General features: G+C 35.5%; 1 protein-coding gene across 1 annotated transcript in view; it reads left to right on the top strand.

Annotated features, from left to right (window-relative positions):
• COL4A5 (collagen type IV alpha 5 chain) overlaps window positions 1-13,676 on the top strand; it is a 228,084-nt gene that overhangs the window by 204,254 nt on the left and 10,154 nt on the right. The window contains exons 42-46 of the mRNA XM_004440476.3: window positions 8,085-8,218; window positions 11,027-11,099; window positions 11,235-11,306; window positions 12,122-12,250; window positions 13,088-13,186. Coding sequence (XP_004440533.1) covers window positions 8,085-8,218; window positions 11,027-11,099; window positions 11,235-11,306; window positions 12,122-12,250; window positions 13,088-13,186 — 507 coding nt within the window. The remainder of the gene's footprint in view (window positions 1-8,084; window positions 8,219-11,026; window positions 11,100-11,234; window positions 11,307-12,121; window positions 12,251-13,087; window positions 13,187-13,676) is intronic.

Genomic DNA, 13,676 nt, shown 5'->3' with positions numbered 1-13,676 from the left:
AACTCTCTTGCATGTGATATAAAGAATTGGCACAAATATCTTGCTTGGTTATGCATGCAATAATTCAAATAAACCAAACTATTATCTTTCTTTATATTTTAATCAGCACTGTGGTTATTTGTTCTTACTAGTAATGGAGCTCACTGTTGAACATTGCTTTGAAATATGTCAACATAAAGACATTAGTCACAAAGGCGCTTTAAAAAGTTGCTGTTTCTAAAGAAATAATAACAAAAGCAGTCGGAAGAAGAACACTCACCTGATGAGTGTTTGTGACTTCTCAATTTGTTTATGAAGTAAAAATTAAAATGGAGTTTTAAACCCAATTGCCCTTAGAATTGATTGTTTTTGTCTGAGCTCATAGTAATGATTATTATAAAAATGATTTTTGGCCTTTCAAAATATGTCACATGTGCTGTTTTTATTTTAGTGTTGGTGCTAAGTGGTGATAATTTGGTTTATATATAGGTGCATGAATATGAACTTTGAGTATTCTTTTATTGAATTAAAGTTTAACTTGAAAGATGTTAGTATAATGCTTTAGTTTCTTGATATTTCTAACAATTTTGATATTTTTCCTTTTTGTTAATGATGACATTGGGCCCTGGTGAACTTTGATCCCTATCCAGGTCCTACAGGTTAGCTCCTTAACTCAAAGTAGTAACTGCATGAAGTTTGAAACATTTCTTATATTTTTATATGTATTTATATGTATGTGTGTATATATATTTATATATACATATATATATGTATGTATGTATATGTGTGTGTATGTGTGTGTGTGTATATATATATATATATATATATATATATATACACACATACACAATATATACACCTGTACCTAATGGTTTCAAGTGTTTGAGTATATTTTAAGAGCATATGCCAATTCAGTTCTTACATGTTGGTCTATCTCTGAAAGTTGTCAGGAACTTGTAGAGTCCAGTGTTTCTATCTATTGTAATAACACCAAATTACCTAATTAGGAAAACTGATTTAACATTTTAAAATTCATATATTTGTGTCATTTTTAGCTGAAAATTTATAGTACCCAAAAGTGTATTGTATAGTATTTTACCTTTAGAGTAGAGAATATTCCTTATTTTTGCCTTATATCTGTTAATGTAAATGAAATTGAACTATACTTCAAAAAGGCACTATTTTTTATACAATAATATGTATTATCAGATCCTTAAAATATGCAATTCTTGACTTGCCATACCTCTTGTAATTTTTCAAATCATCCCATCTTCACATTCTGGGTTATCACAAAGTTCTAAATTCTACTGCTATGAAAATGGACTAATAGACACAGAGTATAAAAAAAAAATTCAATGCAACCAGTACAGATTAGAAGCTTTTTAATCTTATTTTCATCATACACATAAAAACAGTACACAAGAAAGAACAGTTACCAAGAGCTACCCAGTTGAAAATTGCTGAGTCATAGTGAAAGATGTTCACCTAATCAGGAGTGAAAAGAGCCACAAATATCTGAATGTGTTCATTATTATTCAAGATAAATAGCCCTTTTCAAATTTCTAAAGAGGAACTAAAAGAGGAAAAAGTATACTTTTGAGTTCTGGCTATTGGGAATTGTGGGAAATTTTTTCTTCTTATGAATTTAAAATTCTTAATTTTTCAGGAGTCTTTTTAGGAAGCCATCTATCTCTATCTGAAGGGATTCCCTAGTTTCTTACTCCCCCACTAACCCATTATTTCATAGAACCATAGAGTATCCAATCTAGAAGGGACCTAAATTTTACACTTGTCAAAGAGATATTTTTCACCAGACACTTGTTGAATATTGCAAGACAGATTTTATTCAAGACTATTGTAATAGGGGAGAGACTGTTGCAACAAGGGAGAGAGACTGAGCTCAACTCTGAATACAACAAGAAAAGTGGGGATTTATAGTCAACTAGCAGAGTGAGAGAGTCAGTGGATGAAAAATTACTAAGAAGAGGACATCAAGGGTAGGCAGATTCTTGCTAAACTGGACTAATAGAATACTTGCTAAAGGCAGGCCAGGGACTTAGACATCAAGGATGGGGGATGAGTAACTTGATTGAATATCAAGGGTGGGGGGACTCTCCCTAAACTGACTTAGCAGGATTCTTGCTAAAACTGGCCTCAGCAGACCAAGGACAGGACCCAAGGATGAGGCCTAGTTGAGAAGAGGTCTCAGAGGATCCTTTCTAAAGTTTAGTCAAGGAAAGAGTCTTTGTCACATATGAGAAAACTGAGGCCCAAGAGGTTAAGAAGCTTGCTCAAGGTTATATTGTTAGTTACTGGCATAGCTGAAAATCTGACTTAGGGCTCCCCAATGCTCAGTTAAGTGTCTTTTCTACTAGTAACATGTATCATCCTTCCAGAAAGGCAGTTGTATTGTTTGATACTTATCTGGCCTCTTATTCTAGTTATAAATATGGTAAGTGATAAAGCAAAGCTGCTTCTGCCATTTTAGGAGACTCTTAGCCATAGCAAACTGGGCCCTGCCTCCACTTTCTTGTTTTCTGTTACTTCAAAAGCTCCATCAGCCCCTACTAACTACTTCTTGTGCTTTTCCTAAATGGATGTCATCAAAAAGGTTAAGACAAGTGCATGCTATTTAACTATCACCGAGATAAAGAGAGGACTAGGATATACTTTTAAGTGATTTTGGGTCCTCCACTGTCTGACTTGCATAGAAGTCTGCTGTCTTGATCTCTTCCAGACTTTACTATCAGCTAGAAGAAGATTGTTTTCTTCTGAGGCACCAGAATATATTCAAAGAAGAAATGGGAAAGTAGCCACATTACTTTAAAACCAATTTGTCAACTTCTTATTTACCAGATGTACTCTAAATTACATAGTTAATGGAACCTGGTATCTGCACTGTTCTCTTCTTTGCAACAGTTAAAGACTACAATCTTAAGTGGAAACTGGACTTAAGATATACCAATCAATTCATCAGCTTATATTTAGTTATTACCACTTATGTATAAGACTTTAGCTTTATAATTTTATTTTTTTTTCCAAACTTTGTTAGGTCCTTTGAGAAATAATGGAATAAGAGCCTCATGTACAAAATTGACTTGGCATATAACTCATTAAAATGTTACCTTTTAGAAATTAAAGTCTTAGAAGTTTTGCTATGATGTGATCTGAAGTTTTCCGTATTACTTATTCAGATTGAAATATCATATATTTCAATGATGTATTTTCTAAGAATTCTTGTTATTGGTCCTTGTGTATCAAACACAAATGTCTTTACTATATATAAAATGTCTTTACTCAAACTGAATTATCTAGGAATAAGAATTCTAATTTATTTAACTAATTGTGTGGCCAGACTCTGCTCCAAGTGTTGTCTTGAGTCAGTTTGCTGTATGTGGTTTAGAGACCATTTAAACAAACAGAAGCCGATTTTTAGCCTTCTGAATTTCAAATTATCAAATGCTTTCAAAGCTTTATTACTAAGCAGTAATGGTAGTGTTTTATAGTTATATGATGACATGCCACCATTTACATCATATAATTTACTTTTATTGTAAGCTCCTTGAGAACAGATTTTGGGTCTAGCTAATCTTTGTGTTCCCTGTAGCAACTTGCAAATGGCAGATATCAGGTCAATATTTTAAAAATTAAATTTGATCTTTAAAACAACTCTACAAGGGAGATTAGGGCAGACAACACTATTACCATTATGTGGGTGAAAAAACAAGCTCCGGGGGATTGAATTGCCCAAAATTCCATAGATGTAAGTAGTAGAGCCAAGAATAGATCCTAGGTTTTCTAATTCTTGGGAGTCAGTGCTCTAGCACAATTTAGTCTCTCTGCTAACCTCAGTGTTTATAAATCATAGCAAAACTTGTAAGAAAAGAAAATTGTGTTTATAGTCAATTAACATTAACCAAGGGTTGTCCTACTTGTAAGCTTTTTATTTTTTATTTAATGATCCTTCTTTTAATAGTTAATAGCCTGGTTTAATATGTACATTGAATAAGAATAAAGTAAATATGATATTATCTGTGGTTTGGGGTGGGGTATTGCATGGCAAAATATTTTAAAGCACCTCTTCACTGATGGTCTTCACATTTTCGGCCAACTCTTTATTTTCAAGTTCAATGGTGAAAAAATATATATTTATTTATTATTATTTTTTTTGTGTGAGGAAAATCAGCCCTGAGCTAACATCCATGCTAATCCTCCTCTTCTTGCTGAGGAAGACCGGCTCTGAGCTAACACCTATTGCCAATCCTCCTCCTTTTTTATTTTTCCCCAAATCCCCAGTAGATAGTTGTATGTCATGGTCACACAGCCTTCTAGTTACTGTATGTGGGACGCGGCCTCAGCATGGCCGGAGGAGTGGTGCGTCGGTGCGCACCCGGGATCCGAACCCGGGCCGCCAGTTGCAGAGTGCACACACTTAACCGCTAAGCCACGGGGTCGGCCTGAAAAAGTATATATTGATGTTTTCTTTTTGAGTAATTTGTTACAAGTAATAATACACAGAAGAAAGCCTCTTGATGAATTATGACAAAAAAATAAGAATGTGACTTCGTGGAATGATTTTCAAAGAAGACAAACAGAAGTACAGTAGGTAATGGCCATTGTAGACTCATGTTTTAATTTCTCTATTTAGTCACCTATGATCTTTGTATTTTTGTCTAATGAGGCCTTTAAAGTTAACTAAAGTTATATCTCCTTGGGGCAGTCTGAACATAAGAAATTTGCACCTCATGTCTTCTACTAAAAGATGGAAGAGACCAAGATAAACTCAAACATATATCCAAAATTATCCCTTTGTGAAAGGAATGGAAGGCTATCAGTGAAATGGTACTATCTTGCCAACTTTAATGTTTTGAGATGCTAACTTTTGGAAAGCCACAGTAGCAGTGTTAACATGATGTCTTCAGTAGAGTTTTCCATTTTTTGGATTAATGAAAACTAGCAGCTTATTTCCTAGAATGAGCTCTATTTGAAAATGTTTGGCTCTCTATACTCCTTTATGGTTCTGTTTGCATACTGATTACGCTGTAGGTATAAGAAATGCTGGCAAAGAGGATTATTGTTTAACTTGTGCTATAATGTGAACCACTTCTAACTCATAATCTTATTTTGTACTGTGTGATGTCTGATACTGCTAACATCGATCTTTGGGCTTTGGTGAACTCTGATCTTCCCAGGTTTTCAAGGTTAGACTCTTCACTGGTCAATTCTTTTTTTTTTTTTTTTAATGCTTTGTATGTGTCATAAGAGAAATGCACTTTTTTTGCTATAATTCAGAAGTCATTGAAGAGTACCATTATCCTCAAATACTGCTCAGGTATTTAACATTTTGGTGAAGGTAATGTGACTTTTATGATCAAATTTGAAATGACATTAGGTCTTTGTGGTTTCAATTATTTCTAATGGGTAATCAATACATAAATACATGTTGAAATTTAAATGGAAATACACTTATTTTTTCTTTAAGATTGCATTAAGATATTTAGGCACGCATCTGGCCCATTTGTAATCTTTACATATTGATTTTACTTTTTCGAATTTTTGTTGCCTGAGATTGCTCTGATCTGTGTTTTCATGGCTGTTTTCAGTAATGAAAGAAAGTAACTCTTGAGTACTGTTAAAAATAAAACTTGTATGTCCCTTATGTCATTAGCAAATTCACTAGTTTAAATCTGAAAGACTCTAGAACAGCAGATCTGAATTAATAACATGTAAATTTCCCAATATTTCCTCTTAATTACAAAAAGAGCAATGCCCATAACATGCCTAGTTTTTTTTCAAATGATGACAATGTTGTGATTACATTTCAGACTGGAAAAGAGGGTCATAAGAGATTCCTTTTTTTTCCTCTCTTAATCTTTCCTTGTCATTGTTAGGCTGATTCACAGACAGTTTATTTTTCTCTCAGTAAGCTGACTTGCTACCTAATTTCTAGTCCAAATTATACATTATGGATGAAACTAACAATTTTGCTTAGAAAACCCTATCTAGGGAGTTTGAACTCAGCAGTTGTTTTTGTTTGTTTGTTTAAATGCAAAATACCCCAACCCTTTCTTTATGATTGGGAAGGGAATTTCTGAGTGTGTCTGTCTGGTAGCTGGGCTAGGGAGACTATATGATTTAAACTGTTTCAAGATAAAACAATTGTTGTACTGTTGTGGGCCTGCTTCCTTTTTCTCATGTGCCAAATAGAGTAGTGTTATATTATGAAATCACATAGAAATAGGTGAAAGATTAAAAACTGGGCTCATATTTTAAAGATATGTTCTTACCTTCAGTTTTACTAATAATGAAGATAATAACAGTAATAATAATAATTTTAAAAACCCTCTTACATAGTTCTTACTATGTGCCAGGCACTCTGTTAAATAATTTATGCATATTGTCTTATTTAATCCTTGGAACAGCCTGATAAAGTAGGCACTATTCTTATTTCCATTTTAAAGAAGAGGAAATTGAGGCCAAGGAGATTAATAAACTTGCTAAGGTCAGACAGCTAATGATTAATGGAGATAGGATTCCAACCCAGCGTTCTAACTCCATAGTCCAGCATTCATAGTCCGTATGCCATGTTGCCTTGTTAGCATGTAGCCATTGATTCTGGGTCTTAAGAGAACTTAAGTCCAAATTTTATTTCAGATCAATAAGGTGACCCTTTGTTCATACATAAGCATGAACTCAGTATTCTAAATTCATATGTCTATGATACTTCCTTCAAAAATAATCCCTAGATATCTTCCTTTTTTGTCAAAACCAACGAAAGAGGAGAGAAGGTATAAGTGCTAACTATTGGCTGTTCATTATTTAGGGCTTCATAATTCTTTTCTTTTTTTACCTTTTCCTTTTTTTTTTTTTTTTTTGCTTGAGGAAGATTAGCCCTGAGCTGACATCTGTGCCAGTCTTCCTCTCTTTTGTATGTGGGTTGCCACCACAGCATGGCTGATGAGTGGTGTAGGTCTGCGCCCGGGATCTGAACCCAGGCCGCTCAGGTGGAGCATGCCAAACTTAACCACTAGGCCGTGGGGCTGGCCCCCATAATTATTTTCTAAGTAGTCCTCTACTTAGTCCCAGCCTCAGCGACTACTTAGCACTCTGCAAGCAAGTAACAGCTATTTCCCACCTAGCGACAAAGATGTGGCCATTGATAAGATCTCTTTGGTTGCTTAATGGATCTGGTATCTTTAGAAAGAAAAATTGAAAACATGGTATAGGGAAAAGAGCTTAGCAAAATCTTATTTTAAATTATTTCATTTATTCACAAGATATATGCAGAATTCTTTATTTTTCTTCAAAAATATTTAAAACGAAGAATATGAAAACATTTTTAAAATAAATTCAAAAGTACTATATTGAATCAATAAATTTCTGACACTTTAAAATATCCCCATTAAGTATTAAGCATGCCACTAAAATGAAATGAAACAGTTTGCTTAAATAACTGTCTTAATTGCGTAATAATAGAAGGTGAGTAAAAGTAACTACTTACAAATAATGCAATTTGAGTTTAATCACAATGAGACAAATGGCTTGAATCCCCGATTTACCTACAGCAGTGATTCTTAAAGTGTAGTCTGGAACCAGCAGCTTTAGCTACAGGGCACTTGATTATCTACAGGGCACTTGTTAAAATGCAAATTCTTGGGCCCCTCCCCAACCTTACTGAATTCAAAACTCTGGGGGTAAGCACAGGAATCTGTTTTAACAAGCTCTTCTGGGGTTTCTGATGCATGCTCCAATTTGAGAACAGTGCCCTGTAGTATCTGTTTTGTTTCACTTAAATCAAACGCTTAGTTAGGGGTTATAGAAGCAATCTTTCTTACAATGTCCTGAGTCCTTTCTTTAGATATGAACTTATTGGATTTAATATATAATAAAATGCAAACTAAAAAAGTCTGCTAACCAGTGTTAATAACAAAAAGAACCCAGCCCAATTTACATTAGAAAGAGGATCAGCATAGGTCTTATATTTTAGTGTTGTTTGAATTATATTATGCAAACTAATACGATTTAGATGACTGATTTTAATAGCCTGACTTTTATGCTACTCTTATGTTATACTGAAATGCGGTCCTTTGTTGTGCATTATCAAGGTCTACCAGGTCCGGAAGGTCCCCGGGGTCTCCCTGGAAATGGAGGTATTAAAGGAGAGAGAGGAAACCCAGGCCAACCTGGACAACCTGGTTTGCCTGGTTTGAAAGGAGATCAAGGACCACCAGGACCCCAGGTAGGAAATGGGAGTAGATATTTGATGAAAAAGGGGTGTGGGTGTTTGCATTTAAAATGAGAATTCTAAACTGCATTATTTTAATTAGCATTTACTGGTCAAGGCCCTATGCATGGCTCATTGGTGAATTACAAAGAAAGAAAAAGGCAAGTTTCCTATCTTCTTCCAACGAAAGGGACTTTGCTACCTTACAGTTATTGAGTTCCTCAAATGATACTTTACCTGGAGTCTTTGGTTTGTATAGTATTTAGATTTAAGAAACATTCATTTCAGTGAAAGCAAATTTATAAAAGTAGACATATATATCAGAGCATTGCGTGTGGATGAGTCCACCCATAGGGAAGTAGTTATGGTGAGTCAGGATATTTTAGACTTTGAAATTAGATTTAGGGTCAAATTTCAGCTCCACTGCACACTTCTGCTTTGTGTCTATGAGGAAGGCAGATAGACACTTTGGGTTTCTGTCTTCACCTGTAAAAAAAGAATAATAGTATATCCCCACGTCTATATTCATGTGCTTTCCACCTTGGTTTGAGTGACACAGAAAGTCACATGCTCTGTATGGATCCTCAAAGCTTCCCCCATTCATTCAGGGGGATTGCTATTAGATTTGGCAGCCAACACAGTCTAAGCTCAGGCTTTGAACTCTGATGGCTGCTTTATAGCAGGAAAAAAACAATCTAAGGAAGGGGCCCTTAAAGCTTTCCAACAACTAACCTTTTTTCCCATGTCATCACTATTCTTCTAGACACCTAGACTTCAAATTTTAGTCCACTCTTTGTTCATTCTCTACTCACTCACCATCTCATTCATTTCCCATTGTACTTCCAATTCACATGCCTGATTCAAGACTACTTCCTGATACCAACATTTTATAAATCTAGTTTTGTCAAGTTCTATTCATTTTCTTTTGTGCAAGCTAGTTCTTACATTTGCGCTTTTTCTAATTTTTTATTTGGAAATAATGTTAAACTTATAGAAAAGTTGCAAGAATGGTGAAAAACCTCCCATGTGTCATTTACCCAGATGGACCAATTGTTAACGTTTTGCCCCATTTGCTCTCTGTATGTATGTTATGTGTGTGTGTATAATTATATATTTTTATTTATTTATATATTTATTATATTTAATTTATTACATATTTATATATGTAATAATATGTATGTATTATTTAATGTTTATTTAACTTAATGTATTATTTAATATTACATAACATATTTATATATGTAATAATATGTATAATTATATATTTTTTCTGAAACATTTGAGAGTAAATTGCATCTATCATGCCCCTTTACCACTAAATACCTCAGTCCATAAGATTTCCTAAGATTAAAGACATTCTTTTATATAACTACAGTACAGTTATCAACTTCAGGATGTTGAACATCAATATAATACTTTTTATTTCTACCTTACATATTCCAATTGTGTCAATTGACCTAGTAATGTCCCTTATACCATTTTTCCCCTCCAATATAGGATCCAGACCAAATCGTGCATTGCGTTTAACTGTCAGATCTCTTTATTCTCCCTTAATCTGAAACAGTTTCTAAACCCTATTTTTTTCTTTCATGACCTTGACATTTTTGAAGAAATGTAGCCCCTTCCCAGGTTTTAAAAAATAGAGCGTTTCTTTTGTCTGCTGTTTCTTCACAATTAGATTCAACTTATGCATTCCCAGCTGGAATACTACATAAGTGACGTTGTGTCCTTCTCAGATATGGAGACCCACGATGTTCATCTGCTCCTCATTGGTGATCTTAATTTTGATCGCCCCATCAAGTTGTTATCTGGTTTCTCCACTATATGGTTACTATTTTCCCCTTGTAACTAATAAGCACAACTATGAGAAGGTACATTAAGATCATGCAAATATACTGCTCTTCATCAAAATTTCCCCTTAGATTTAACATCTGTTTATGATTTTTGCCTCAGCCAATCAATACTGGGATGGTGGCAAATCATAATTTTCCAACTGTAGCACTACTTCTGCATATACTAGTCGGACCTACTGTAAGCAAGAACCTCCTTTCTCTTCCATTTATTGTTTATTATCGTATGGACTCATCAATTGTCATTTTTTTCAACAATTTACAATTTTTTCAACTATCATTACTTATTTTGGTGCTCAAATTGTCCTATATTTGGGAATCCCTTCAAGCTGATCCTGTGTCTTTCTGACATGCCCCCCACCCCCCTTTTTAGCCCTTTCTTACATTTTGGCATAATAAGATGTTCCAGGCTTGCCTCTTTTTTATTCCTACTAATAGGAGCTTCGTTGTCCCACACTTATTCTTCCTTTAGATCCATACTAGAGTTATTTTCAACTCTTCTTCTTCCCATAATTTTCTTGGCCCTCAAATCCAATTAATTAACAAGCCCTACTATGTTTTTTGCTAAGTTTTTCAGACTTTATCGTTTCTGCACTTGTGATTCTAATCCAAGCACTTATAGCCTCAGGGTTTTGGTTAACGGTAATAAAGTAATAGCTCACATTTATTAAGTACATACCACATGCCAATCAGTTTTCTAAGTACTTAATGTGAACTATCTCATTTAATCCTCACAACAACCCCATGAAGTAGATACTATTATTTTCTCTGTGTTAGAGGTGAGAATACTATGAATCAAAGAGGTTAAATAATCAACTCAAGGTCACACAAGCTAAAAAGAGGCAAAATTGGGATTTGATCCTGGAAGTTTGACTCTAGAGCCAGTGATACAAACCACTATGCAATACCAGCTATGCCCTCACTTTCTTCCTCTCCCAATCTTTTTCTAAAATTAATTATTTTCTTTACTCAGGGTAATCCTGGCCGGCCAGGTCTCAATGGAATGAAAGGAGATCCTGGTCTCCCTGGTGTTCCAGGATTTCCAGGTATTTGAAGAGATATTTTGAGGTTCCCCCTTTACATTAAACTCGTTTGGGACAAGATACCCCTTTTCTGATTTGGCTGGGTAAAGGCTGTGGCTCTGTTGCTTTGCTGTGCAATTATATGTATCTTCTTTGCAGGCATGAAAGGACCCAGTGGAATACCTGGTTCAACTGGCCCTGAGGGGGATCCAGGACTTATTGGCCCCCCAGGTAAGACTTATTCCTGGAGCTAGTTATACTTGATACTTAAACATATTGAAGAATTTGAAAGTTTGCATTCTGCCTTTTAACCAAACTTTCAGAGTCTCAGTCCCCAGCAACTAAGGAGAAATAGGCAGGACTCTTCCTCTATTTACAGATCTCTCAAGTTCTCTATTATATTAATGTACTATCTAGAGCAGACCTTTTAAGTTTAAGGTCGATACAGGATCAACAAGAATGCTTCATTGAGATTTTTATTGGCCTTTATACTAAGTTTCCCATATTCAGTTAAACAGATCACAAGAGCAAGTCACATAGCTATGTTTGTATACTTTTGATATGAAAACAGTTCTTTTTGCTGAGAGCCTCATAGAGATTTCCTGTAAACTGTGAAATAGAGCGTCTGCTAAATTCCCCTTCTAGTTCAGTGGGTCTCTTGACAAGTACAACAAACAAGCACTGCAAATGATGTTAGAATCAGAATGGTCTTGTCAGGAAATAGAATTGTCTTCCCCTGGCACCAGTATTCACGGATTTGTAATGGATTAGACTTTCTTGTAACCGAGTCATGGTTCAAGGCTTGAAAATAGGGACAATATGCCTAATTTTTCCGTTGATCCTAATAAAATTATTTATTTTTTCAGTCTTCTAGGTGAGATAATGATAGTTTTCCCAAACAGATTTCTGGGGGCATGACAACATTCTAATACATATAACTTGCTTCTCTCACACTAATTCTTCTTCTGAGCCTAGGTCACTTTGGCATCCATTCCTTCTGACCTTTCTCTTCCCTACCTTCAAATTTGTGTCTGTTTACCTCTTAGGTCCCCCTGGATTACCTGGTCCTTCAGGACAGAGTATTATAATCAAAGGAGACGCTGGTCCGCCAGGGGTCCCAGGCCAGCCTGGATTAAAAGGTCTATCAGGACTACCAGGACCTCAAGGCTTACCAGGTACCTTTGCAGATCTTTTTAAGGCTTATCTATTTGAGAACATTTCCCTCGTTCTCCTTTCACTTGTCAGAGTTTGTGTCAGACAATAGGAATCTCAGCACCTTGTAGAATACCAGACTACCACAGGTCCCATTTCCTTTTTTCTTGAAAATGTTCGTTTCTCATGCCCTAATTTCTTTTAGGCCCAGTCCGATTTCTTCTAGTTCCTCTAGCTGTTCTAATTTGAACAATTAGGTTAATGTTGTTAAAAAAAACTTTGTAATGAAATTAATATGCATTTAAGGTCTGATGCTTTCTCTATCCCAACCACCAGTATGATAGACGGCTGATTTGGTGGGCCATCAGTTCCCCACTGTGAGGCCTCATTATTTTTAAACTAAATCCTATCTAGTTGGCCATTTGACTCTATGTTTGCAGTCAATTTTGATTATAAAAGAAAGCTAGAAACTAACTTCAGTCTTTCTCTCTTATTAAGTGATTGAGTGGCAGTCTTTCCATAAATAAAGTGTGCCAGGCAGTAACAGCCTTACCTATGGTGGGATAGGTAACAAAAGTTGGGCCTTGAACTTCTATCTTGTTGTGAAGGCAAAGAGAACACAACTGCCATATTATGGGAATCTCCACAAAGGTAAAAAGGATTGTTTAAAACTAAAGCTAAATCCTTGTCTGCTTTTTTTGTCTTGGATTTGAGCTATTCCTTTGTTTATCTGGATTAAAGCCAAAACCAGATTATGAATTCAGATTATGACACTCAGGGACCTTCAGTATCCTGGATCTGTCTGGATTTGGAATTATTCTACCCACATTTGGAAACAACCCTATTTCTTTTTCCTATAGGTCCGATTGGCCCTCCAGGAGATCCTGGACGCAATGGACTCCCTGGCTTTGATGGTGCAGGAGGGCGCAAAGGAGACCCAGGTCTGCCAGGACAGCCAGGTGAGACAAGTAAAACACTGCTGCTGGTACTAGTCTTTAAGTCTAGGAGACCACTGGACATGTGGCCTCCAATTGGAGCTGTAAGAGCCTCCTCTTGAGAGAGTGCAGGTAGCTGGTGAATCTATTGCTGGGCAAAAATAGGGTAGCGCATACAAGGAGATTTGCCAGAGTAAGAGAAGCATAGATAAGTTATTTTTATTTATCTGTTTAAAGCACTGGAAAACTCGGCTTTTCCTCAAAATGAAGATTGTCTAGGTACTCACTGTACTCACCTGTTCTGGTAATTTTCAATATGTTGATTTAAATTCCGTGACCATCTTGAAACCATTGTGAATCTTTCCACATTTGAAAATACCACAGTAGAGTGTAATTCCCCCATAGTATTTAGTAAATATAATTGTACATTTTAAGTGACCCCCATAGAGCTTTGAGAGTCATAGTGTCATCTTATACTGAGATAACAAATTGATATGCAGATTTTTGAGATCAC

This window comes from Ceratotherium simum, chromosome X, assembly GCF_057802395.1.
Source record: "Ceratotherium simum simum isolate JZ-2026a chromosome X, ASM5780239v1, whole genome shotgun sequence".
Lineage (NCBI taxonomy): Eukaryota > Metazoa > Chordata > Mammalia > Perissodactyla > Rhinocerotidae > Ceratotherium > Ceratotherium simum.
Note: the sequence above shows the minus strand (reverse complement) of the source record. Positions and strands in the feature narration are given on the sequence as shown.